The sequence below is a fragment of the Eschrichtius robustus genome, chromosome 4, assembly GCF_028021215.1.
Source record: "Eschrichtius robustus isolate mEscRob2 chromosome 4, mEscRob2.pri, whole genome shotgun sequence".
In the NCBI taxonomy this organism is placed as follows: domain Eukaryota; kingdom Metazoa; phylum Chordata; class Mammalia; order Artiodactyla; family Eschrichtiidae; genus Eschrichtius; species Eschrichtius robustus.
This window is the reverse complement of record NC_090827.1, coordinates 63,510,737-63,538,185: the sequence shown is the minus strand read 5'-3', so window position 1 is coordinate 63,538,185 and position 27,449 is coordinate 63,510,737. Positions and strand designations below refer to the sequence as shown.

General features: G+C 37.4%; 1 protein-coding gene across 1 annotated transcript in view; it reads right to left on the bottom strand.

Annotated features, from left to right (window-relative positions):
• GC (GC vitamin D binding protein) overlaps positions 1-18,295 on the bottom strand; it is a 40,245-nt gene extending 21,950 nt beyond the window's left edge. Inside the window, exons 1-2 of the mRNA XM_068542168.1 lie at positions 18,191-18,295; positions 98-167 (exon numbers count right to left, since the gene is read on the bottom strand). Coding sequence (XP_068398269.1) covers positions 98-167; positions 18,191-18,248 — 128 coding nt within the window. The 5' untranslated portion in view covers positions 18,249-18,295. The remainder of the gene's footprint in view (positions 1-97; positions 168-18,190) is intronic.
• Between the last annotated feature and the right edge of the window lie 9,154 nt (positions 18,296-27,449).

Genomic DNA, 27,449 nt, shown 5'->3' with positions numbered 1-27,449 from the left:
GATCAGTTCAGTCCCTGACGCAGAATTGAAGATACCTCACACTTAGCTTCATTCAAGGTCAGGTAACCAGGAGAGTGAGCGAGTACCTCATACTTACAAAGATGTGAAGTCATCTTTTCCCAGGCTGGCGAGTTCCTTGCAGACTTTATCTTTCTCATAATCTCGACCTAGGAACCAGAAATATATATATATAAAAGTATCTTTTTCCTTTTAAATGAATGTTGCATTAAATGTATATATACAAAGGGGGGTCTTCCACATGATTCATCAATGGTGAAAGTACCATTTTTCTCAATACCTACATGCAATTTCACTTTTTGGTGCCTTTCTGTTTTATCACAATGGATCAAAATTTGATGGCATGCTATAAACTTTAATGAAAATTAAAGAAATAAATTAAGAAAAAGAATGAACTATAGAGGGCAGACAACAGAAGCAAGAAGAACTACAATTCTGCAGCCTGTGGAAGGAAAACCACATTCACAGAAAGACAGACAAAATGAAAAGGCAGAGGGCTATATATCAGATGAAGGAACAAGATAAAACCCCAGAAAAACAACTAAATGAAGTGGAGATAGGCAACCTTCCAGAAAAAGAATTCAGAATAATGATAGTGAAGATGATCCAGGACCTCGGAAAAAGAATGGAGGCAAAGATCGAGAAGAGGCAAGAAATGTTTAACAAAGACCTAGAAGAATTAAAGAACAAACAAACAGAGATGAACAATACAATAACTGAAATGAAAAATACACTGGAAGGAATCAATAGCAGAATAACTGAGGCAGAAGAATGGATAAGTGACCTGGAAGATAAAATAGTGGAAATAGCTACTGCAGAGCAGAATAAAGAAAAAAGAATGAAAAGAATTGAGGACAGTCTCAGAGACCTCTGGGACAACATTAAATGCAACAACATTCACATTATAGGGGTCCCAGAAGGAGAAGAGAGAGAGAAAGGACCCGAGAAACTATTTGAAGAGATTATAGTTGAAAACTTCCCTAACATTGGGAAAAGAAGTAGCCACCCAAGTCCAGGAAGTGCAGAGAGTCCCAGGCAGGATAAACCCAAGGAGAAACATGCCGAGACCCATAGTAATCAAATTAATAAAAATTATTGAAAGCAACAGGGAAAAATGACAAATAACATACAAGGGAACTCCCATAAGGTTAACAGCTGATTTCTCAGCAGAAAATCTACAGGCCAGAAGGGAGTGGCATGATATGTTTAAAGTGATGAAAGGGAAGAACGTACAACCAAGATTACTCTACCCAGCAAGGATCTCATTCAAATTCGACAGAGAAATCAAGAGTTTTACACACAAGCAAAAGCTAAGAGAATTCAACACCACCAAACCAGCACTACAACGAATGCTAAAGGAACTTCTCTAAGTGGGAAACACAAGAGAAGGAAAGGACCTACAAAAACAAACCCATAACAATTAAGAAAAGGGTAATAGGAACATACATATTGATAATTACCTTAAATGTGAATGGATTAGATGCTCCAACCAAAAGACACAGGCTTGCTGAATGGATACAAAAACAAGACCCATCTATATGCTGTCTACAAGAGACCCACTTCAGACCTAGGGACACATACAGACTGAAAGTGAGGGGATGGAAAAAGATATTCCATGCAAATGGAAATCAAAAGAAAGCTGGAGTAGCAATTCTCATATCAGAAAAAATAGACTTTAAAATAAAGACTATTACAAGAGAAAAGGAAGGACACTACATAATGATCAAGGGATCAATCCAAGAAGAAGATATAAGAATTATAAATACATATGCACCTCAAGCACCTCAATATATAAGGCAACTGCTAACAGCTATAAAAGGAAATTGACAGTAACACAGTAATAGTGGGGGACTTTAACACCTCACTTACCCCAAGGGACAGAACATCCAGACAGAAAATTAATAAGGAAACACAAGCTTTAAAAGACACGATAGACTGGATAGAGTTAATTGATATTTGTAGGACATTCCATCCAAAAACAGCAGATCACAGTTCACAAATGCACATGGAACATTCTCCAGGATAGATCACATCTTGGGTCACAAATCAAGCCTTGGTAAATTTAAGAAAATTGATACATCAAGCATCTTTTCTGACCACAATGCTATGAGATTAGAAATCAACTACAGGGAGAAAAAACGTAAAAAACACAAATACATGGAGGCTAAACAATACGTTACTAAATAACCAAGAGATCACTAAAGAAATCAAAGAGGAAATCAAAAAATACCTAGAGACAAATTACAATGACAACACAACAATCCAAAACCCTTGGGATGCAGCAAAAGCAGTTCTAAGAGGGAAGTTTATAGCAATACAAGCCTACCTCAAGAAACAAGAAAAATCTCAAATAAACCAACTAATGTTACACCTAAAGGAACTAGAGAAAGAAGGATAAACAAAACCCAAAATTAGCAGAAGGAAAGAAGTCATAAAGATCAGGGCAGAAATAAATGAAATAGAAACAAAGAAAACAATAGCAAAGATCAATAAAACTAAAAGCTGATTCTTTGAAGATAAACAAAATTGATAAACCATTAGCCAGACTCATCAAGAAAAAGAGGGAGAAGACTCAAATCAATAAAATTAGAAATGAAAAAGGAGAAGTTACAATGGATACCGCAGAAATACAAAGCATCCTAAGAGACTGCTAAATGCAACTCTATGCCAATAAAATGGACAACCTGGAAGAAATGGACAAATTCTTAGAAAGGTATCATCTTCCAAGACTGAACCAGGAAGAAACAGAAAATATGAAGAGATCAATCACAAGTAATTAAATTGAAACTGTGATTAAAAATCTTTCAACAAACAAAAGTCCAGGACCAGATGGCCTCACAGGTGAACTCTATCAAACATTTAGAGAAGAGCTAACACACATCCTTCTCAAACTCTTCCAAAATATAGCAGAGGGAGGACCACTCCCAAACTCATTCTAAGAGGTCACTATCACCCTGATACCAAAACCGACAAAGATACTACTAAAAAAAAAAAAATTACAGACCAATATCACTGATGAATATAGATGCAAAAATCCTCAACAAAATACTGGCAAACGGAATCCAACAGCACATTAAAAGGATCATATACCATGATCAAGTGGGATTTATCCCAGGGATGCAAGGATTCTTCAATATATGCAAATCAATCAATGTGATACACCATATTAACAAATTGAAGAATAAAAACCATATGATCATCTCAATAGATGCAGAAAAAGCTTTTGACAAAATTCAACACCCATTTCTGATAAAAACTCTCCAGAAAGTGGGTGTAGAGGGAACCTACCTCAACATAATAAAGGCCATATATGAGAAACCCACAGCAATCATCATTCTCAATTGTGAAAAACTGAAAATATTTCCTCTAAGATCAGGAACAAGACAAGGATGTCCACTCTCACCACTCTTATTCAACATAGTTTTGGAAGTCCTAGCCACGGCAATCAGAGAAGAAAAACAAAAGGAATACAAATTGGAAAAGAAGTAACACCGTCACTGTTTGCAGATGACATGATACTATACATAGAGAATCCTAAAGATGCCACCAGAAAACTACTAGAGCTAATCAATGAATCTGGTAAAGTTGCAGGATACAAATTTAATGCACAGAAATCTCTTGCATTCCTATACACTAGCAATGAAATATCAGAAAGAGAAATTAAGGAAAAAATCCCATTCACCATTGCAACAAAAAGAATAACATACCTAGGAATAAACCTACCTAAGGAGACAAAAGACCTGTATGCAGAAAACTATAAGACACTGATGAAAGAAAGATGATACCAACAGATGGAGAGATCTAGCATGTTCTTGGATTGGAAGAATCAACAGTTTGAAAATGACTGTACTTCCCAAAGCAATCTACAGATTCAATGCAATCCCTATCAAATTACCAGTGGTATTTTTTACAGAACTAGAACAAAAAAAATCTTAAAATTTGTATGGAGACAAAAAAGACCACGAATAGCCAAAGCAGTCTTGAGGGAAAAAAATGGAGCTGGAGGAATCAGACTCCCTAACTTCAGACTATACTACAAATCTACAGTAATCAAGACAATATAGTTCTGGCACAAAAACAGAAATATAGATCAGTGGAACAGGATAGAAAGCCCAGAGATAAACCCACACACCTGTGGTCAACTGATCTATGACAAAGGAGGCAAGGATATACAATGGAGAAAAGACAGTCTCTTCAATAAGTGGTGCTGGGAAAACTGGACAGCTACATGTAGAAGAATGAAGTTAGAACACTCCCTAACACCATACACAAAAATAAACTCAAAATGGATTAGAGACCTAAATGTAAGATCGGACAATGTAAAACTCTTAGAGTGAAACATAGGAAGAACACTCTTTGACATAAATCACAGCAAGATCTTTTTTATATACCTCCTAGAGTAATGGAAATAAAAACAAAAATAAACAAATGGGACCTAATGAAACTTAAGCTTTTCCACAGCAGAGGAAACCATAAACAAGGTGAGAAGACAACCCTCCGAATGGGAGAAAATATTTGCAAGCGAATCAGTGGACAAAGGATTACTCTCCAAAATATATAAACAGCTTATGCAGCTGAATATTAAAAAAAAAACAACCTGATCCAAAAATAGGCAGAAGACCTAAATAGACATTTCTCCAAAGAAGACATACAGATGGCCAAGAAGCATATGAAAAACTGCTCAACATCACTAATTATTAGAGAAATGCAAATCAAAACTACAGTGAGGTATCACCTCATACCAGTTAGAATGGGCATCATCAGAAAATGTACAAACAACAAATGCTGGAGAGGGTGTGGAGAAAAGGGAACCCTCTTGCACTGTTGGTGGGAATGTAAATTGATACAGCCACTATGGAGAACAGTAAGGAGGTTCCTTAAAAAACTAAAAATAGAATTACCATATGACCCAGCAATCCCACTAATGGGCATATACACTGAGAAAACCATAATTCAAAAAGACACATGCACCCGAATGTTCATTGCAGCACTATTTACAATAGCCAGGTCATGGAAGCAACCTAAGTGTCCATCAACAGATGAATGGATAAAGGAGTTGTGGTACATATGTACAATGGAATATTACTCAGCCATAAAAAGAAACGAAATTGAGTTATTTGTAGTGAGGTGGATGGACCTCGAGTCTGTCATACAGAGTGAAGTAAGACAGAAAGAGAAAAACAAATATCATATATTAACGCATATATGTGGAACCTAGAAAAATGGTACAGATGAACTGGTTTGCAGGGCAGAAATAGAGACACAGATGTAGAGAACAACTGTATGGACACCAAGGGGAGAAAGTGTAGGAGGGGTGGTGGTGTGATGAATTGGGAGATTGGGATTGACATGTATACACTAATATTTATGAAATAGATAACTAATAAGAACCTGCTGTATAAAAAATAAATACAATTTAAAAATTTTTTAAAAATGGTTCATATCAAAAAAAATTAAAAATTAAAAAAAATCAAAATGAAAACAAACTCAGATACAAATAGGTGGTTCCTTGCTGGTACTGGGGGGATGGGTAAAATTGGTGAAAGGGATTAAGAGGTACAAGCCTTCGGTTATAAAATAAGTAAGCCATGAGGATGTAATATACAGCATAAGGAATATGGTCAATAATATTTCAATAACTTTGGGGACAGACGATTACTAGACTTACTGTGGTGATCATTTCATAATGTATGCAAATGTCAAATCACTATGTACTACACGTGAAACTAACATAATATTGTATGTCAACTATATTTCAATAAATTTAAAAAAAGAATGAACTAATACTGAAAGCAGGTAAGTCAAAATATATGTGCCAACTAGTGAGTCAGAACTTACTGATATAGCAATCATTCTTAGGTCCCATCTTTATAATAATGCTCAAATAAAGCTTTTTATCCCTCCTTCCTTTCTTTGCCTCAGTTTCACCTAAGGCCTCAAAAGAACCAAGAACAAAAAATAAATGGAGAATATGTCTACCTTCCAAAGTGAAGAGCTAGGCCCAGTAATGCGGGCCTTTAAATGGGGTGTGTGAGCACTGGTGTTGCCTCCCTTGCTTCATTACCCACCTCCAGACTCTCTAAGGGAAACCTAGGAATTCAGCTGAGGAAAAAGATGGAAAGTAGGCAAAATAAGTTTTGGAGAAAGTTGACAGTGTGGTGGGTTTGGGAGAGTGATGCGAGAGTGCATCTCCTTACTTCAAGCATAGTGAGAAGGGCTTCAAAGAAAACACTCAGACCTTGATAGCTGACCCTTGGAAGGTGGGGTACAATGGACAGGTGTCTGATTCAGACTGGAGAAATCTATGAGGTTAGAAGGGCTGGTTAAGTGGCCTGAGGCAACAAAGGAGAGGGTTGTGAGTGGGAAGTTCTGCTGTGGCCTGTGTACCTGATACAGATTGAGCAGGAGAACAAACTGTCCTGGGATCATCCTATCTTTTTTTTTTTTATTTTTTTTTTTTTAAGGTAGAGAGACATTTATCTAGAAGGCGGCAGGCTACCAAAAGTAGGACACCTCTGTGCAGATGCAGGTAACTTGAAAATCAAAGGGAGGTCTTAAGGTGCGAGCTGGATGGGGAGATCCCCAGGGATGATGGGGAAAGAGATCTCCAAAGAACCCAGGAAGAGAAAATATCAACTCTGAACATCTCCTGTAACCAGAGAAAACAACACTGTCTCACCAAGCTGCCCATTGAATGTTTGCTGCTGCTTACCTTTCCTACTAGCTTTTCTTTTTCCTGTGTTAACCCTGGAGGAACTAAAAGCAGCCTAGAGAGTAGCAGGAAGGAGAAGAGAACAGGCAGAGGAAAGTGTATGCCTCCCTTTGCCACTAAAGGCAACAGGACTGAAACATGCCTGATCTGGGGTAGTAGCTTCAATTTTAAATGAATTTACAAATTTTTGACTTTAACCAGACAGTCCCATGACTGTTAACAGGTGGTTATTTTGATGTTCAAAAGGACCAGAGGACCTTATTTGAGTGATCAGAAAAATCATAGAACTTACTCTTAAGTCCATTCGGGTGGTTGGGAAGAGCTAGTTTGCACAGGGGATGAGTTCTTTTTTTTAAAAAAATTAATTAATTAATTAAGTTATTTTTGGCTGTGCTGGGTCTTCGTTTCTGTGCGAGGGCTTTCTCTAGTTGCGGCGAGTGGGGGCCCCTCTTCATCGCGGTGCGCGGGCCTCTCACTGTCATGGCCTCTCTTGTTGCGGAGCTCAGGCTCCAGACGTGCAGGCTCAGCAGTTGTGGCTCACGGGCCTAGTTGCTCCGCGGCACGTGGGATCTTCCCAGACCAGGGCTCGAACCCGTGTGCCCTGCATTAGCAGGCAGATTCCCAACCACTGCGCCACCAGGGAAGCCCACAGGGGATGAGTTCTTTATGGATGGTGAGACCTACTTGTTAACGCACCTGTTACATATACAATAGATGGACACATGGAAGGCTGCCAGTGTTCTTCTTCCCCGATTCATCATTTATGCAAGAAAGTCTAGGAAATTTGCCAACATTTTGATGCTATATCTTTCCAAAAAAAATGTAAAAAGTATAGAAATGGCCCAGTTCCTGTTCTAAATGGTCTTAACATTTAGTAACTTATCCTTCTGGATTTAAATATTGGGAAATGCATCTTGGATGATATGATGGCAACTACTGGTATGCATTTTACCCCGTGAATGTCCTCGCCTCAGCTCCGTGGATGAATGAATATACATAAGGCAGGGTAGGAATTCTTTTTTTTTTTTTTTTAATTGGAGTATAGTTGATTTAAAATGTTGTATTTCAGGTGTACAGCAAAGTGATTCTGTTATACATATATCCACTGTTTTTAAGATTCTTTTCCCATATAGGCCATTACAGAGTACTGAGTGGAGTTTCCTGTGCTGTACAGTAGGTCTTTATTCGTCGTCTATTTTATATCATATGATATTGCTTATATGTAGAAATTCTTGTTTTATGGTTTGGAGTGGAGGTGGTAGTGGTTGGATACTGGCTGGGGAAGATTTTGGGGGTTTTTTTGTTTTTGTTTTTTCTTTTAAAAACATTCTCGGGACTTCCCTCATGGCGCAGTTGTTAAGAATCCACCTGCCAATGCAGGGGACATGGGTTCGATCCCTGGTCCGGGAAGATCCCACATGCCGTGGAGCAACAAAGCCTGTGTGCCACAACTACTGAGCCTGCGCTCTAGAGTGCCCGCGAGCCACAACTGCTGAAGCCCGCGCACCTAGAGCCCGTGCTCCGCAGCAAGAGAAGCCACCACAGTGAGAAACCCGCACACCGCAATGAAGAGTATCCCCTGCAACTAGAGAAAGTCTGCGCGCAGCAAAGAAGACCCAACACAGCCAAAAAAAAAAAAAAAAAAAAAAAATTAAAAAAATAAAAAATAAAAAGATTCTCTTTGGGATTTGTTAGAATTAATGTTAAAAATGCCTGATTTCAGTGAAAATTGCCTGTAGAGGAAGCTGCTCTACCCTATGTCTTTCAGGTGGACTGTTCAATGCATATAACCAAGGTGAGAAGTCAGAATTGAGGGACGAAGTCCTTCTTAAGAGGCATTTTGTAATAAGGGACCAACTCAAATACCATCAGAATCACAAAGAAAGTGGATAAACCTGCATGATCAAATCTCACATTATCTTGGAAACTAGGACAAGACAGTAGGATTGATAGTGGCTTTTTATACTCTATTGACTGAGAACCTTCATATCTAGTACATTTTCTGTAATTTATTGACTTATTTACAAGGTTGGATATTGTCACAGTTTCAGAAGGTTAAAATAAGGCAGAAATTTTCTGTTAATTATTAATGGTATTCAGTGGGACTGAAGATTAGAGCACAGAGGGAAAAAATTTAGGGTAGAGCTGTCTTCCTATAGTGAGAAGATGTAGTATTAGGATGTCAACGGAGTTTTATGTTGCTCCTGGGTAGAACTGGGGAAAATGGCTGGCAGTGGATTTTAGTTCAGTGTGAGAGAACTTTATAGCTGTGGCTAATTAATAACTGAAATGATGAACAGCTTTTTGAAGTGAGGTTGTTTTGTCCTTAAAATATTCAAATGGAGTTTAAATAACGGTATGTATTAAATGTTCCTGAATTTAGTACACAGTCGTATCCTCATGATCTTTGAGATCACTTCTAAAAGCTTACAAAATCACCCCTTTTAGAAACAGTAAGAAATTATACAGAATCTTTTTTCCCCCAAAGCTTATGGTTTCAAGCCACAAAAAATACTCACATAAGAACCCCTTTGTTCTTAATGCAAAGGAAATAACTTTGCTTAATGAACTCTCCCTATAAAACTGCAGAGGTCACTTTTGTTTAATTGTGACCATGCAAAATGAGAGCCTGCATTCAATGGGGGCACCTCTGAACATTTAAAAAACTATTTTGTTTCTAACTTTCCAGATTTCTCACTTCATAAAGTAGAGTTTCATTCAGTGTGTTGAGAATGTGAGTGCATGTGAATATAGTATAAGTGGAGACAACAGTTTATCTCCTGTTTAAATAGCTTTAATTAAATCAACTGAGATTGCACAGAAACACATTGGAATCCATGGGTGTTATGTACTGCTTTAGTTAGAATGCAATGACAGAAAACTGGGAAACTAGATCAACTACACAAGACTTAAAATGGTTTTGGAACCATTTTTGCTGGAATATTCAGTCTTGGGCAAAACAGAAGCAAGGGAAAAAGCCCAAATAGGCATTGAAGAAATTCAGAATTAAAATATGAGGGTAAAACTGCTCTTACAAAAGTAACCTGTAGAGGAAGCCGTTGCACCATGTATTTTTCAGGTGGATTACTTGAAATATTTCTGATTAAAAAAAAATCCATCTATTCATTTATTCAAAGAGAAGACCTGGAGCTGAACTGGTTAAGCGAGTACGTCAATCTCATCTTCCAAACATAACGAATACTGAACTTGATTTGCCATGAGATTGTTCTAAATCAATTCCCTATTCCATGGAGTACTGCTTAATGTTTTCACACCAGTTGAGCTCACTCTCATTTATATAATTAAATCCTATATCAAATGAATTGTAAATGACATACTCTGTTCTTTAATGTGCCATGTGGTTATGAAGAGGGCAATCTGGACTTTGATACGGCGCTAGTAAATATTGGCATAATCCTAGTGACACTGGCGAAATCATTTTCACATTGTGACCCCTAAACACTCAATGTTTACAAATGTCGTTAACAGAATTGTTGCTTTTTGCAATAGCATGTCCCTTTTCTGTCTGTATTGTGAAACACTCTGGTAAGTTGTGCCTAATTTTGGACTTTTGAAAACATTTGGTTTACTTTTGGGAAATCTTTACTGCTTCATGCATCTCTCCTCTCCCAACACAGCTGACAATACTCATTCATACATGCAACATACATGTCTTGAAGACTTACTCTGTGCCAGGCATTGGGTTCAGTATTGAATATACAATAAAGAGCAAAATAGACACATCCTTGCCCTTATGGAACTTTTAATCTAGTGGCGATAGACAATATGATACTCATTGTTATGGTACAAACTTTACTAAAAAGGGTATTTTGAATGCTTTAACTATTGTTATAATCATTCTCTGAAACCAGTTTGGTCCTCTAGAAAAGCTGTTTGTATACCAGGAGCAATGGTTGGACCCTATATAACGCTAAGTTGAATAAAGACGCTTATATAGGATGCTAGGAACTGTCTTACATTGCTATTCTCCTATTCTGGAGAATCATGGCTTTCAGAACTGTTGGGCATTTATATTTTTGAAATTTTATTCCTTTGACTTTTTTTTAAAATAAATAAATAAATTTATTTATTTATTTATTTTTGGCTGCATTGGGTCTTCGTTGCTGCATGCAGGCTTTCTCTAGTTGCGGTGAGCGGGGGCTTCTCTTCGTTGCGGCGCGTGGGCTTCTCATTGCGGTGGTTTCTCTTGTTGCGGAGCACGGGCTCTAGGTGTGCGGGCTTCAGTAGTTGTGGCACGCGGGCTTCAGTAGTTGTGGCACGCGGGCTTCAGTAGTTGTGGCTCGCGGGCTCTAGAGCGCAGGCTCAGTAGTTGTGGCTCACAGGCTTAGTTGCTCCGTGGCATGTGGGATCTTCCCGGACCAGGGACCGAACCCGTATCCCCTTCACTGGCAGGCGGATTCTTAACCATTGTGCCACCAGGGAAGCCCCCTCCTTTGACATTTTTATTTCCATTCTGCACTGACAGACTCATCTATGTCAGAAAAGGTCGGTGTATTAGTGCGTTTTTTTTTTTTTAACTTAAGGAATATGGTTTGTAGTATTCGTTCAAACTAGGTGGGCTAGATATTCAGAGTAGTGGTTTTAGTTGAGAAATTAAATATTGTTGGGCTGGTTTAGGAAGTTGCCCTGATTATTGGAACTAAAGAAAACTGCTGATATGTCATTAAAAACATTGTCAATGAAGAAGTGGTATTCAAATTAGTACTTTTATTTCATTTTTCAGGCTTTTTGGGTCTCATTTCCATTGACATTTTAAATCACTATTATATAAAGCATTGATCTGGTTTCATATTGATGTTTGCAAGCAGGGGTGCAGTTTTGAGCTTAAGTCAATGGAAAGTAAACCTAGAGTTCTGCATGACATCTATAGATCAACTAATCTAGAGGAAATTAACTGTACCTCTTAGGATGCTATCAGTGGAACATTTCAGATGTTGAAAATTCAAAACCAGTAGAAGATATATGGGCAATGGGTCAGTTGCTCCGATATTAAAATTGCCATAGAGGATGGCCTCATAGACCCACTCAAATTTGATGCCTTCGGTTTCAACACGGGTGGTAGCCCATATAGATGCTACATTCACCAAAGTCCCAGAGGAGACATTCTTCCTCCACACATCTCATTCCACCTCGCTTTTCCTTCACAAGTTGAGCACCTTGTCATCAACAAATGCTTTTGCAGAGGTGAAGATAAGGGAGCAAGTTTCCCTCTTCCACCTTTGGCATGAGTGAGGGTGGTGTCTTTGGTATCCTGAATTGGAAACTTAGAATGCATTACAGGGCTTAGTTTTTAAAACAATATAAGAATACATAACATGATAAAGCACATACAAGAAACTTGAAAGCCACCAATACTTAAGGAACTGAGGTCTGATAGTAGAGATAAGAATAAGAATACAACACCAATAGCAGCAGTAGTGATCATTGCCATGGAAGAGATTGAAACAAAGCATATGAACCCATGGAATGGAAGAGAGCTTTTAGAAAACCTCATGAAAGGAACTATTACTTGAAGTGGACCACGAATGATGGGCAGGATTTTAACAGGAATAAGTGAATTAGGAGAGGAATTTTGAGTGGAGAGAAGAACATGAAGAAATATCTGAAGTTAGAAAATCACCAGTCATATCTGGAGAATGAGTAATCCAATAAAACTGAAGCAGGGGAATTAAATACTAGAAAACTTGATCACCAAAGTTTTACTTATTTTTTAAGGTAATGGGGTATCTATTGAAATACATTCATGGAGAGGAATGACCAACTCAGAGCTGTACTCAAGGAAGAGTAATCTTGGGATCTAAGTGAAAATAGTACCTTGTTATTAAGGCTGTTCTGTGAAATATGTTAGTCTATGTAAAAATGCCTAGCACATCTCCTGCCTAATGTGGTAAAAACACAATGAATGTTAGCAACTCTTCTTATAGTAAAATCCAGTGATGATACCTATTATGAGATACATTATATGCCCTTGTGATAAGGATCCCATGTGACTTGCTCCAGTCCTTCTCTCAGATGGTAGGCTAAATTACTTTCTGGTCAGAAGGAAATGGAAGAGAAGATAAAAATAGAAAACTCCCAGGAAGCACGGAAATGAGTTAACATGTACCCCAGTTATCTCCTGGCCAGTTCTCCCTGGATCTGACCAATGAGATTATAGTCTATCAACAGTGAGATGATTTCACTCAATGATCCTTTCCTTGGGGAAGTCCCAGCCTGTCACAGAACCCAGAAACCTACAGTATTAGGTTTCTATTGCTACTGTAACACATTACCACAAATTCAGTGGCTTAAACTTACTGCTTTACATTTCTACTGGGTAGACTGACACAGGTCTCACTGGGCTAAAATCAAGGTGTCAGCAGGATTGTGTTCTTTCTGGATGCTCTAGGGGAGAATCCATTTCCTTGCCTACTCCAACTTCTAGAGGTGGCCTAGGATTCTAGGCTCAAGGCCTCCTTCCTCCATCTTCAAAGCTGGCAACTTTGTGTCTCTTTGTGCCTATTCTCTTTAGTGACATCATCCTCTGACTGATTCTCTTTTGCTCCCTTTTTTGTGATTACATTGGCCTCACTCAGATAATCCAGCATTGTTTTTCTACTTTAAGGTCTGCTGACTTAACAACCTTTCTTCTGTCTGAAAACTTAATTCCCCTTTGTGATGTGACCTAATCTCTTAACAGGTTCCAGGCATTAGGATGTCAACATTTTTGGAAGACGCTCATTCTGCCTAACATACACATTACTATTTAAGCCTGAGGTTGTACCCGCCATCGGATGACTCCAAACAGAGACCAGAATTGGGGTGGGTTTGTATCAGGCAGTCTGATAGCTAGAGTCCCACCAGTCAGCTCTACATGTTCACCCCTAGCATTTCATTTACCTCCCAACAGTGAGCCTAATTTATATGTATTTCATTTTTGGACTCCACTTACCATGTTATATCAGGTTTTGCATTGTATTTTAATATGAATTGACTGGGGAAGGGATGGGAGGTAGGGATTTGGTTAGGGAAGCCATTACAATAGCTGGGTGAAGGTTAATAAGGGCCTGCACAAGGACAGTATAAGAAAGTGAAAATGTAGTAGACAAAAGAGCCAGTGTTCCCAGGCTTTGAGAACTAGATCTATGCAGGGGGTAAAGGAGACAGACAAAAGGGAACACTGAGAAGGTTCGGTACAAGGCTGACACATTTTAGGGCTGAAATTTATAGAATATAGAAATGATTGAATACTGATAACAAAAATGAATAAAGTAAAATCCAACAGTGCTCTACAGGATTGAACATAAACGATTTAGAGGTGATAGTGCCAGGAAAACAGGAAGTTAGAAGACAGAGCTGGTTTCATGGAATAGGGATGAACTGGGATTTGGATCAGATGTGGATGACCGTGGTGGACAGAATGAATCTCACTTACTTCCCCCTAAATTGGTGTCAATGATTGGTTCTCTCTTACACTTATTCTAAGATTAGTGAAAGTATTTCAGGTATGTGTCTCATGAGAGGCAGCAAAGCAGTGATTTTGAGTGATTGTCTTTGTAAACCCAGTGAATTGATGTAAAATTCTGATCCTGACACTTACTAGCTCAGTTACTTTGGATAAGTTACTTAACCCCTCTTTTCCTCAGTTTTCCCCATTTATAAAATGGGGATAATAGTACTGAGCTCATCATGGTGTTGAAAGGATGAAATAAATCTATCTGAAAGATTTTAAACATGTTAACATATTGCAAATAAACTATTAGCTATTTTATTCAATGGATAAAATCTAGTGCCAATGCTTCACAGTGGATACTATATATAAAACTTATAATGAAAATGACAAAAGACTTAAAGTTTACTCCTTCCAGGATATCTGTTATGTGTCCTAGCTGATATTTAATTTTTCTTAAATACTCAAAACTACCTTATGCGGTAGGTACTCTAATAACCTTAGTTTTGTGACTTTACACACAAAAAACTACTACACATACTATATGGCAAGTAGTGTTCTAAAACTGAGAATTCCAGCAAGGAACAAAAAGTCCTTGATTTCATGGAGCTTACATTCTACATCTTACTTTCATTACAATAAACAAATGAACAGCTGGTAATAAGGTGATGAGTGCTAAAAATAAAAGCAAAATAAAACAAAACAAAAACAGGGTAAGGGAATAGAGAAAAATGGAGTAGTAGGTGCTATTTGAGGTAGATTGGTCAGGGAAGTCTTCTCTATATGTGAACTTGGAGCAGACAGAAGGGATCCATGTTCTAAGAGGAGGGAGGAGCTAAGGTAAATCCCTGGGGTGCAGAATTCAGAGAGTGGGAGCTATTGTGGAGGCCAGTGTGGCTGAAACAGAGTGAACTGGGGGAAAATAGAGAGGAGGGTAGCAGTGGGCAGAATAAAGAAGTTAAGTGACCATAGATACTAGGGGGAGGGTAATCAGTTCCTTTTAAGGATTTCTTCATCTCTCTGTATAGCTCAACCTTGTGGCCTTTTAAAGTATGTTTACTCATCCCCATACCCCATATGTGATGGCGAATTTATACTGGCATTGCACCTCATAGTAATGAAGCATAATTTTGCTATTAGGTTAACATTGCTTTTGATGATGGAGTTAGCCTACCTCTTTGACTTCAGCTCTTCCTCCTTTCCCTTCTCAGCTAAGCCTCTTTAATGCTTTTACTCTGGGTGCTTTGTGAACTTGGATCAGGCCATATTTGTTCCTAGCTCAGGACATTTGCACCGGAGCTCCTTCACCTTGAAACATACTTCTAGCTATTTGCATGGCTGTCTTCTTTTCATCATGTAGATCTCAAATCCTATGTTGCCTCCTCAGTCACCATTATGCTTATTTTACAGAGAGCATATACAGATATATCTGGGAAAGTATCAATAGAATATCTTCTTATTCTAAATTACTTCTCTTTAGCATTCTGTACAGCTATGTTCCTGAATCAAACTGAGGACAATTTTGTTTTTCACATGGCTCCTGATGAAGGGGTGGAAAACTTGTAGAAAAGAGAAACAGTGATTCAGTGGTGGTTTGAAAGGTTGGGATGAACCACATCATCTTAGGGCTGTTTTGACAGGTAAGTGGGAGAAGGAGAAATACAGCTTCCCCCCCACCTCATGGGGAATTTACTTTCTTCTTGCTATTTGATACCATGTTTAATAAAATTATGCTGAGAATGAAATGCTTAAAGCCAAAGGAAAGTGTTCTTGCCAATAGCTCTTATAAACAGCAGTGCTTTACTTCCTGTAGCATTATGTCTTTGGTAATTGTGTAGCAGTGTCAATAGCCTTCTTGTTTCTTGGGAAGAGGAAAAGATATGATTTAGATTAGTGCTTCATCCATTTCAGTTTTGAGTAAAGAAGCCAAGTGGAGGCAATTGGCAAACATAACTTTCTTGCCTCTCACAGGGCAGCTAAAGTGGATATTATAATATCATTTAGATTTGGCATATTTGGTAAGCCCTTCTCTCTCAAGATGTACCCAAGGGCTTGTGAACTGAGTTCCCAGTGCCATTTGATAGAAGAGGATGAGCCTGACTGGAGCTGACGTTCATATTGTATCCACTTTAGAACTGAGGTTTTCCAAAGACTGCTTCCATGGGATATAGGCATTTTAGAAAAGAGCCTATGTGTTTGGGAAACTTTATTGTTTTGAATAAAGTTAAATTATCTTGTTTTGATTTCTCAGAACTCTTAGGACAACAAAAGCATTGATTACGAACCAACCAAGAAAGACTAATGTCTGGCTTATTTCTTAAATATGTTTGGCCATAGAAACATCTTTCCAAAACGACTCTTGAAGGAAATACACCTTGGAAAAGAGGTTCTAGACAAATGCTGTGGGTGGTTGGTCAGCTCTGTAGAACTAGGCAGAGAACTGCAACCCAAACCAATCCTCCAGCATCCAAAGTTCCTCTCAACTCCTTCAATCTGTACACTTCCTGCCAGGAGTGAGCACACCTAGCTTGCAGGTAAAACACTGACTTGGTATTTGGGTTATGCTCAGGTATTACAGAACAGAGGACGGTTGGGTCAGGACTACTGTCCCCAAATATTGGACATTTATTATGTAGGTAATTGTATTTTATGTCTCAGGAGTCATGATCTGACCTATGGCACATAGGTAATCGAGTTCATTGTGAAGTTCAGACCTTCAAGGGAGCTTACTTGAAGTTTTTAGCATCCGTTTCATCAGAGGCTGAGAGAATGCTAAAGGATGTTGAAATAGAGGTTGCAGAATACTGTTATTCTCCAAAGCACTGTAATTCTTTGAAGTGAAGCCAATGTACATTTACTGAGTCAGTAGTTCAAAATGGCACATTATGGCATCCACATATAATCCCAGGATGTAACCATTACTGGACTTTCTGTATTTTGAAAATCCAGATCTGAACTTACTTCAGGAGGACTTTTCAGGTTCAGATCTGCCTCAGGGAAACCATGGGTGAAAGAGTAAGCTTTCAGGGTTCCTTGGGACCTGGGCTATTCAGAGGTCTCGTAAGGGACATGAATAAGACAAAATTTAAAATAATTTGAATGACAAAAATGAGTTTTTTTAAAAAAAATGAATGTAAAGAGAAGAAAGTCAGGAGTAAGGTTATTCTTGTCATAGTTAATAACTGTTGATTCCTGGGATACACGCATTTTATTCCACTGGTTAAATGTTATTAATATGAGTATTAATGTGTGACTTGGGTAAAGCGGTTAACTGGCAACACTACAAGAAAATTTTAATTTTTTGAAGCCGGATGAATGCAGATTCCTTTTATAAGCATTAAAGAATCAGCCAGAAAGTAAATTGGAACGGATTATGATTATGAATTTCACAGCTTGGGAACTTATAAAGTTGTATATTGCTCGAAGACGAAGACACCATGTGATGAATGAACGTAATGAAAAGTACAGCTCAGAGACCTTGATAGTCATATTTCTTAGGTGACGAATTCTTTTATGTGAGAAATTTGAGAAACTATCATGCGTTTTCAAATATTACATATAGAGGATTCCTTGAAGATCGAAGATATCTGTTGACTTCATCACTGATATGGTATATTGTACGCTCAAAGGCAATGAATATTTGAAGTCTGAAAAGCAAAGCTCAGTGAAGGATCACAGCCTCCATTTGAGTTCTCCTTCAACAAATAAAAAAATTCTAATTTTGAACCATTTTTTTCAGATCTTGGTTATCAAGAAAACAGGGAAAGATAAGTGACAAATTATATAGTTTTTCTTTCTTTCATGAGATTCTTATCGTGACTTCTTGGCTATTCTAATTGAACACTCTATGTGACACCTGAGCTGAGATTAACCCCCCTTTGATTCCTCCCTCTCTCCCCAACAGATTCACTGATTCTTCTGTTTTTCACCTTGTGTATAATTTTCAAAATGGTAACAAAATTAGACTCGTTGAGAGTTCTTGTAAATGGTCACAGCACTGGAAGTCTTACCTCTCTCTAGAGCATGCACAAATGCTACAGCAAGCAGGAAAACCAGGATCCTCTTCATTTTTCTGCCGGCAAGTCCTGTAGCACCCCCGTCTCCTGTATGTTACCCAGTTAAAAAAAAAAAATGGCATCCAAAAGTAACCAATTCCCTTTTACTAATAAGACTCCTGACTGTGAGCTAATCAATTATTAATCTCTACATGGAAGGAAGGGCAGTCATCCTTGGGCCACAAGAGATAAAATATCATCAATCAAGGCAAATAGACAACCTGGGGAAAAAGTAGTGGAAAATCTAGGAGATTTTAATCATTAACTTTGTCAAACTGCAAAAGAGTCAGGGTATATATAGATTTTTTCCCCCCACTTCTGCTTTTTGCTAAAGCTTATCTAATGTATTTATGGGCACATTTTCCCTCCCTCTTTCTGTGTTGTCTTTGGACATTCCCTACCCTTCTCATGCGTATAAATGGAAACTTGGAGGTGTCTCTTTGTTTAAACCTACTACAAATAGAGATTATCTTAAAATATCGCAGACTAGGTGTTTAATAAGGGCCAAAAAAGTGAGAACCCAATTTATCACAATTGCTCAAATCCATAATTTTAATGCTATATATTTTATTGAAGATGATCGGGATAGTACTTTATGTGCTATATTACACAAATATATTTCTAAAGCACTGACATACATATTAGAAGTAACCCTTGAAATCACAAAAGTTAGTGGCAAATCTTGGATTCCCCATAGCTAATTAAAAGTTCTTTTTACTAGTACTATACAACTAGTATATTTTAGGATAATATAACTTGAGAGTACACAGTTGGCCTTGTAGAATGCAGAATCCACCATCTTCATTTTACAGAAGAAGGAACTAAACCCCAGAGATTCTGTGGCTTGCCCAGAGAGGCACAGGTAGTTGTTGTTCATTCCATCATTGGAAACAGGTCAGCATCTCGTTCTTGCAGTAGTCATCTTTTCAGGAAACAGGGTCAGGTAAGTGTTGGGTATACCAGCTCTGGAATCAAATCCCAACTCAGCTCTTATCGGCTATATAACCTTGGGAAATCATCTCTCTAAGCCTCATCTCTCTCCTGTGCAAAATGATGATAACTTCTAGTACTTTTGTTACAAGAGTGTTGTGAGCTTAATTAAGATGTTGTGCAAGGTTTACCATAATAACAAACACATGGTAGCACGCATTAATGTTAACTATTGCTCTTATTCTAGTTATTGCTCCCTCTTTTCACTGGCTTTCCAAATTTATAATATCTGAGAAGGTTGTTGAAAGTAATGAGGCCTAGAACTCAGTGGAAAATCTTGAAGCCAGCCAGTATTATGAGTTTAGGACCATCACAGATAAGTGGTAAAGAATTCTGATATCAATTTAGTAGCTAAGGATTAACTGCATGGTCAGATTCCATCAAAATCTCAAATTGCATAAGCAGTTACATTTTTAGTAAGATTCTCCATCTATATTGAAAATTGTTGAGTGTTAAGTTCAGAAAATACAGTCCAGGTAGTTGGAAAAAGATAACTAAGCAAGATTAAAGCAGAGATATCTCTATAAAGCCAACGGAAATTCACATGCTAGAGGAGACTAAAAGATACTCTAAATATTGCTAGGGGCAATATGGGAAGATAGCCTTACTGTTCAAGGACCAACTATATGCTGTTCAAAGATGAACTTCCTTCCTACTACAAGTCTTCTAAACTTTTCCTTTGGCTAAACTCTTAGTTTACTTTGCAAGTTAATTTAAAAGTGTGTTTAATCTTACTATAGATTATTTGGAAGTGCCAAATAATCAAGTGGCACTAATAATCAAGTGTTATCTTAAGTGCCAAAACACTTAAAAATAACTAAGAAGCCCAGAACTCAGAAACATTATTAACACATTACAGTTTCCATTTTTAAGATAATACACATATCCATTTTTATAGAGTTTTGTATTTAACACTATTTCATCTTCTGATGATTAGTTCATTCAAAGATATACTGGATTGTTTCCCATTAATTTTGCTACAGTTTAAGATTAGCCTGTTATTTCATTTAAAAAACAATTATAACTTTATCTCTGATTTTGCAATAACATCTACCACTTTTGTTTAATGATAAACTACATGTAGCAAGAGTTGCAACATCTCATTTAGGTCCTCCTGAGAAATCTCTACACAAGCTGCCAAATGCATTCTCTTTGCTGAGTTTACCTTTTTCCAACTGAAAATCAGCACTCATGTGCTAATAGCTAAATACATGAACCTTCTCTCAGTCTTATTTATATAACTCTCCTTTAATTCTTTTACATGTTGATAGCTCACCATCATTCTGTTGGAAAGAAATAATTGGCTTAATTGAGACATCTCATCTTGTCGTGACTACTCTAGTAAGTCCAATGCGGGGGGGGGGGGAAGATAAAAAAGACCAAGTGAAATCTTCTGCCACAGTTACAGCAGTAGTGACAGCAACTCAGAAATTTATAATAGAAAGTTATTTTAGAAGAATTATTTATTAAATAAGCAGTAGAATTTCACAGGAATTTTTTGCCCATAAAGAATCAAATAGCATATACAGAAGTCGAAATAAGTTGTGGTACACATGAAATTGATATAATATTATAAACCAGTTAAAAAGCTGATTTGAAGTAATCTCCCACCTCTTTATCTTGCCATTGGCTTCAGAAGAAATGTAGGTTTTTCCCTAAACAGGGCTAGTTCTAGGCAAAATTGTGAGATAAAGCCCATCTTTAGTTCTTTCGCTATCACATTCTCTTCTTGTAGTAACTCTTAGATCTTACACCCTTTACTAAAGGAGTATCTTTAACATTTTTATGCTGCAACGGGCTGCTTAAAACTCTCCTATTGGGCTTCCCTGGTGGCGCAGTGGTTGAGAATCTGCCTGCCAATGCAGGGGACACGGGTTCGAGCCCTGGTCTGGGAAGATCCCATATGCCGCGGAGCGACTAAGCCCGTGAGCCACAACTACTGAGCCTGCGCATCTGGAGCCTGTGCTCCGCAACAAGAGAGGCCGCGACAGTGAAAGGCCCGCGCGCCGCGATGAAGAGTGGCCCCCGCTTGCCGCAACTAGAGAAAGCCCTCGCACAGAAACGAGGACCCAACACAGCCAAAAATAAAATAAATAAATAAATAAATAAATTTATAAAAACAAAACAAAGCAAAACAAAAAAAACCAAAACTCTCCTATTATAGTAGTCCAGTAGAAATGACCTTCAAATCGATTTCATTTGCCAGAGTGTTTTCATTCAGATTCTCTTTATATTGTTAAAGTGCATTATCAGCATCTTTCCCTGATAAATGACCTGGTGAAATGGATATTAGTAGCATAAAGTGATATCCTTAAAGTTGATGTGCAGAGCAGGAATGGAGGACAGTCTAGATTGCAGGGTACTCTCATAACCCAATCACTTTGCTTTTCTCGACTCCCATGAGAAATTCCAATATCCTAATAAGTCTCCCTTTTTACTTAAGCCTATTCAAGCTGCATTTATTTGCAATTAAAAGCATCCTAACTGATGTATTTTAGACTAGTCTTCCCTCTGTTGCTGTCATTATTTATCTGAAATGTGAATAGGACCATGTTATTGCTTCCCTACTTATAACCCTTCAGTTAAATGCCTGTGCTTAAAGTTTGTGACTTCATGCTACCTACCTCTGTAGGGTACTCTTTGCGTATTAAAATTCAGTACAGCTGAACTGCTTGTGGTTCACTGAACACATTGTGCTGCTGGGCCTCCAAAGGTCTTTGTTCACACTCCTCCTTGAAAGACCCCCTTTGGCATTTTGTGTGATTGCTCTTATCTTTTACTAGAAGAAGGCGTTCACTTATTCATTTAACACATATTTAATTGACACCACTTTACGCCAGCTGTCATGCAAATAGTTGGTATTATAACGGTGTACATAACTACCCGGTCCTCATGGACCTTCTAATTCAGCTAGGAAAGCAGATAATGAAAACAACAAATGTGTTGACTGGTGAGTGTGTGGAGGACGGAAGCGGAAGTGGAGGCAGTAAAAGTAGATGCAGAGAGACCAATCTGAAGGCTGCTTTGAAGTCCAAGCGAGGGATGACAGTGGCTCAGCCTGCGGTACTGGCAATGGGATGAAGAGACTCTACTTAGAAGACAGAATTAGGGGGTGATAATTGACTAGATGTTGAGAGGGGGTAGGAGTCAGAGGTGATTCCCTAGGTTTCTGGCCTAAGCAAGTGAGTGAGTATTAATGCCATTTTCTGGGATAGAACAAACTGGAGGAGACACATAGTTTGGAGGAAGATGTGTTAGGGAGAATTTTGATTAGGTATGTGGATATACATTTGGCTCGCTATAACTGCAGGTTCCACATCCTTGGATTCAACCTCGAATTGAAAATATTTTAAAAATTCCAGAAAATTCCAGAAAGCAAAACTTGAATTTGCTGACCATGGCAACTATTTACATAGCATTTATGTTATATTTACAGCTATTTACATAGCATTATACTGTGTTTACAACTATTTACATAACGTTTACATTGCATTAGATATAAGTAACCTAGAGATGATTTGAAGTATATCAGAGAATGTGTGTAGCTTATATGCAAATACTACACCATTTTATATAAGGGGCTTGAGTATCCTTGGATTTTGATATCTGTGGGGATTGCTTCAATCCCCCCAGGAGATCAAGGGTTGACTACTACCCTGGAGTGCAGAAGAGATCTGAATTTCCAGTCTGCACTGAGTCTTCCTTCTCTGAACTGTGCTGTCCCACAGTGCTCTTAGTCTAACTAAAATTTGTTCATCTAGGTATTCCCAACAGCTAGCACAGAAACTCAACATGGTAAATCCTGAGAAACAATCAGTTTAATGGAGGAATTTAAATATCTAGTGAGTTTGTCAATCCTGTGTTTAAAATGAAGGACTATGATAGAAGTCTATAGTTTGATTTTGCTCATTGAAATCCAGGTAAAATTTGAACAAATAACTGTTTTTATGAACAAGCTAATTCATTTATAATTTTACTTGGAGTTTTATGCAAATCTGTGAATGACTCCTTTGTATTTAAAACAAAAGAGGCTATTAGATAAATATTTTCAACAGTGCAGAAGTTAGAAAAATCTCACAGACATAAATGGTTTATTAAGCAAGATGGCTTCATTTATTTTAAAAGGAAAATTTGAACTAAAATTAGAATTATCTTCTACCATGGCTCCATCTACCAAGACTGCAGTAGTTTAAGAAGTCTTATATGATAAACTGGCAAATCATCAGTTTCCCAAGAACACTTTAATAAAGAAACACACATAGCTAAAGAGAACCATAGATATTTAAAACAAATGCTTATTCAGACTAGAAAACAATTTTATATTCTGCCTGGAAAGACAAAGAAAGAAAGAAAAAGAAAATAAAGGAATCCAGGAACAAGGTTCATCTGAGCTTTCATCAATAACCTTGGACAAACAGCTACATATTTCTGCCACTGTTTGATGGAATGAAGAACTTCATAGTCGCCACTGTTATAAGCATAGTCATAACTAGTAAACTGTCAGCTAAGTGTTCTTAGTACTATTGGGAAAAAAAGATGTCTAGGTTCAGTTAAAAAGAAATCACTTTATAGCAATTTCTTGCTTGGCTATTTTCCAACACTGAAACCAACTAATTGGTGAAAACAGGTCTGCCTATTAAAAGTGCAGTTATTTTCTAGAGCATTGCCAATGGTGGTATATTTTTTGTATCATTTATAGAGAAAGAGGCAGAGGTTGCTAAAAGAGAAAATGAGAGAATGGGGGAAAAATAAAAGATGAAAGAAAATGAGAATGAGAAAATGAGTCTACTTATGGTAAAATATCTGTTGTGAATAGTACAGATTGTTGTGCCCAAAATGTACATATTTCTCTTCCAAATTTTAAAATACTTTCTCAGAATAGTGTCTATAAAGATAGACTGTGTTAATAGTCACAGCCTGTGTTAAACTTCATTAAGAGTTTCTAATAATGCTGTTTCCTATATATTCTGTAATAAGCAGGACTCTATAGAAGAGTCTGGCAATTTGACTAAAAAGTGATACTTAAATTGAATTATATGGGTTTGAAGTTTTCAGGAGCATATTGTGACACTAGTTCATATTAGATAATCTAATAAATTCTACTTGGGGGAAAATGTATTACCTTGGTTTTCATGAATTTCTTTTTAGATGGGTCTGGAAAGTTAAGAAATAGGAAATTTTATGAAACTAATCGTGATAGGCAGAATAATTCCCCACAGACCTCTCTGACGCCCATCCCCCCAACCCTCCCCTACCCCCCACCCCCCTCAAATGCCCACATCCTAATGCCTGGAACTTGTGAATGTTATGCTACATAACAAGGGGGAATTAAGTTGCTGATTGGATTGCTGTAAAATATGGAACTTTTCCTGGATTATCCTTGTAGTCCCAATATAATCACAAGAGTCCCTTAAATGTGGAAGGATAAGGCAGAAAATGAGAATCAGAGAAAGCTGTGAGGAGAAAAGCAGACATTGGAGTAATGTGATTGCTGGCTTTGAAGATGGAAAGGGACCATGAGCCAAGAAATGTGGGCAGCCTCTAGAAGTTGGAAAGGGCAGGAAAACAGGGATGTTAAAATTTCCAGCTCTTGAGGATTTTTCCATTTTTTTCTTATATTCCTCTACTGTTATAGAGTCTTGAATTTTGAAGCTCTGTTATTATATACATACAGACTTTTAATTGTTATCTTTCTGATACACATCCCCTTTTATTGGTATGTCCTTTATGTAATACTTTGTCTTGAAGTCTCTTTTGTCTAATATTAATATAGCCATGACAGCTTTGTTATACTTTTACATGGTATATCTTTTTCCATGTTTTTACTTTGAAGCTATTTGTGTCTTTGTAAAGTGAATCTCTTGAAAAAGGAGTATAGTTGCATCTTTTTATTAAGACTTATCTCCACCTTTTGATTGGAGTGTTTAGTTCATTTATGTTTAATGTTATTATTGATATAATTGAATCTATCATCTTGTTGTTTTATGTACTTGAATGTTTTCCATTTTTCTCTTCTGTATTTTGTTCCTTTGTTCTTTTCTTGCCTCTTCTTGTTGAATGTTTTATTAATTTTTTGCAGCTTCGCTTTTATTTTTCAGTGGTTGCTCTAGGACCTACAATACTCATCTTTAATCGAAGTTTATTGGTTTTATATCTGACACTTTCTATTTCACACTTCTCATTTCACATCTGATAGTTTTTATTTCCTACTTTCCACTTCATATTTTCATTCCCATTTCACATATTTTAAAAGGTTACACAGCATAATACCATTTATCCATCCCATCCTTTGTACTTTGTCATACTTTGTATTTCTTTGTTTTATAAACCTTTCTTTCAAAGCTATTCTTTTTGCCTTATATTTTATTTAGCCCTTTAAATATGTTTTCCTATTAACTTCTGACAAGTAGTTAGTGGTCATTGTTATTATTGCTGTTCTGTATGTGGTATGTCTTTTTTTTTCTCCAATTGCTTTCAAGATTAGCACTTTACCTTTGGTTTTCAGTAGTTATTATCTGATGTGCATGGTGTGGTTTTTTCCCTATCTATCTTGATAAGGGTTCATAGAGCTTCTTGTTTCTGTAGGTCAGTGTTTTTCATCAAATCTGTGAAAGGTTCAGACATGATTTTTGAAGGACTTTTCTGCTTCATTCTCATCCTCTTCAGGATAATAATTACACATGCTCCCAGTGGTTTATTAGACTATTTGATATTATCTCACATCCCTGAGGTTCTACTCAGCTTCTCTAACCTTTGTTCTCTCTGCTCGTCAGTTTGGATAATTACTGTTCATTAGTCTCAAGTTTATTACTCTTGTATCTCCAATCTCATTCAATAAATTTAACATTCTTCAGTTTTTGAATTTCTATTTGATTTTCTTAGTTTGTTTTGCTGCAGAGTTTCTGTTTACTCAAGACTGTATTTGCTTTAAATTCTTTAAACATATTATCTTTTAAATCTTTCTCCATATTAATAAAAGCTGCTTTGTTTGTAGTCTTTGTCTACTAAATACTATGTTTGGGCCATCTCAGAGTTGGTTTCTATTGATTTTTTTTTAAAAATCTGGATTATCAGTGATATTTGCTTCAAGTGTAGAAATTTCTTTACTATACACTGGACTTTATTGAAGATATGTTATAATAACTCTGTATTCCATTATATTCCTGTAAAGATTTGAATTTTGTTTCAGTTGGCACTTCAGTTACTGGCCAATCATCTTAAACTCGTGTGAGCTTAATATTGTCTTTTCTTAGGGTGGATGTGTGGAGAGCACAAAGCGTTTCCCAAGCCCCTGTAACTTGGATGGGCTCAACCCTTCTAAACTCTGTTACTCTTGTAAGGATGTAGATTTTAGGCTCTGTACTGGTGAGTCTGGAGTAGGCCTTACTCTACAGTGAGGTCTCCACTTCCAAGGTGTAGTCTTTCTAGCATCTTAGCTGGGTGCTTTGGTGTTTAAAAAGGTGATAATGTGGTTTTCCCACTATCAAGGTGGGGCCTCCAAAGTCTTCTAGTCTTCTTGACCTCTAATCTCTTTTCCTTTCTCAACACCTTACTAGCCACTTTTTGGTAAGCCATATATATAATTATATATATAATTTTTTTAATAAAACTATATATATAATTTTCTTAAAGCAAAATTACTGAGATATAATTTAAATTCCATAATGTTTACCTACTTATGGTATAAAATTGAGTGGGTTTTGGTATATTTAGAGTTGGACAACCAGCACCCTATCTAATTTTAGAACATTTTCATTACCCCAAGGAGAAGCCCTATAGTTCTCCTTTTGGCATGATAGTATGAGGAGCTCCATGGACTTGCTCCCCAAAGAAACTGGTGAAAATCTATGGAAATGATTCTAAAGGCATGTAGCAAATGAAAAGCTTAATTAAGAAAATCAACTAAACTTGGTAAGAAAAGTGACAGTCTGTGGAGTCTGAGCCAAGACCTACTCACTCACTCCTAGCTCCAGCTCAGCAAGACAAGTATAACTAAGTACTCAGGGCTCCCTTTCACCCCATCTCCCAGTTAGAAGGCTATCTTCTTGAGAGGGGCAGGATGCCAGCATTTCTCCTCGTACATCTACCTACCTGTTGCTGGGGCTAAGTTCCGGGTGAGTGTGGTCTAAAAGTTGGTGCCCTTTTTCCTCCCAGCCCCCACTTGTGGGATGTAGACTCCACCTTGGGCCTGGCATGGCTAATTGCCCTTGCTTCAGCTTGTAGG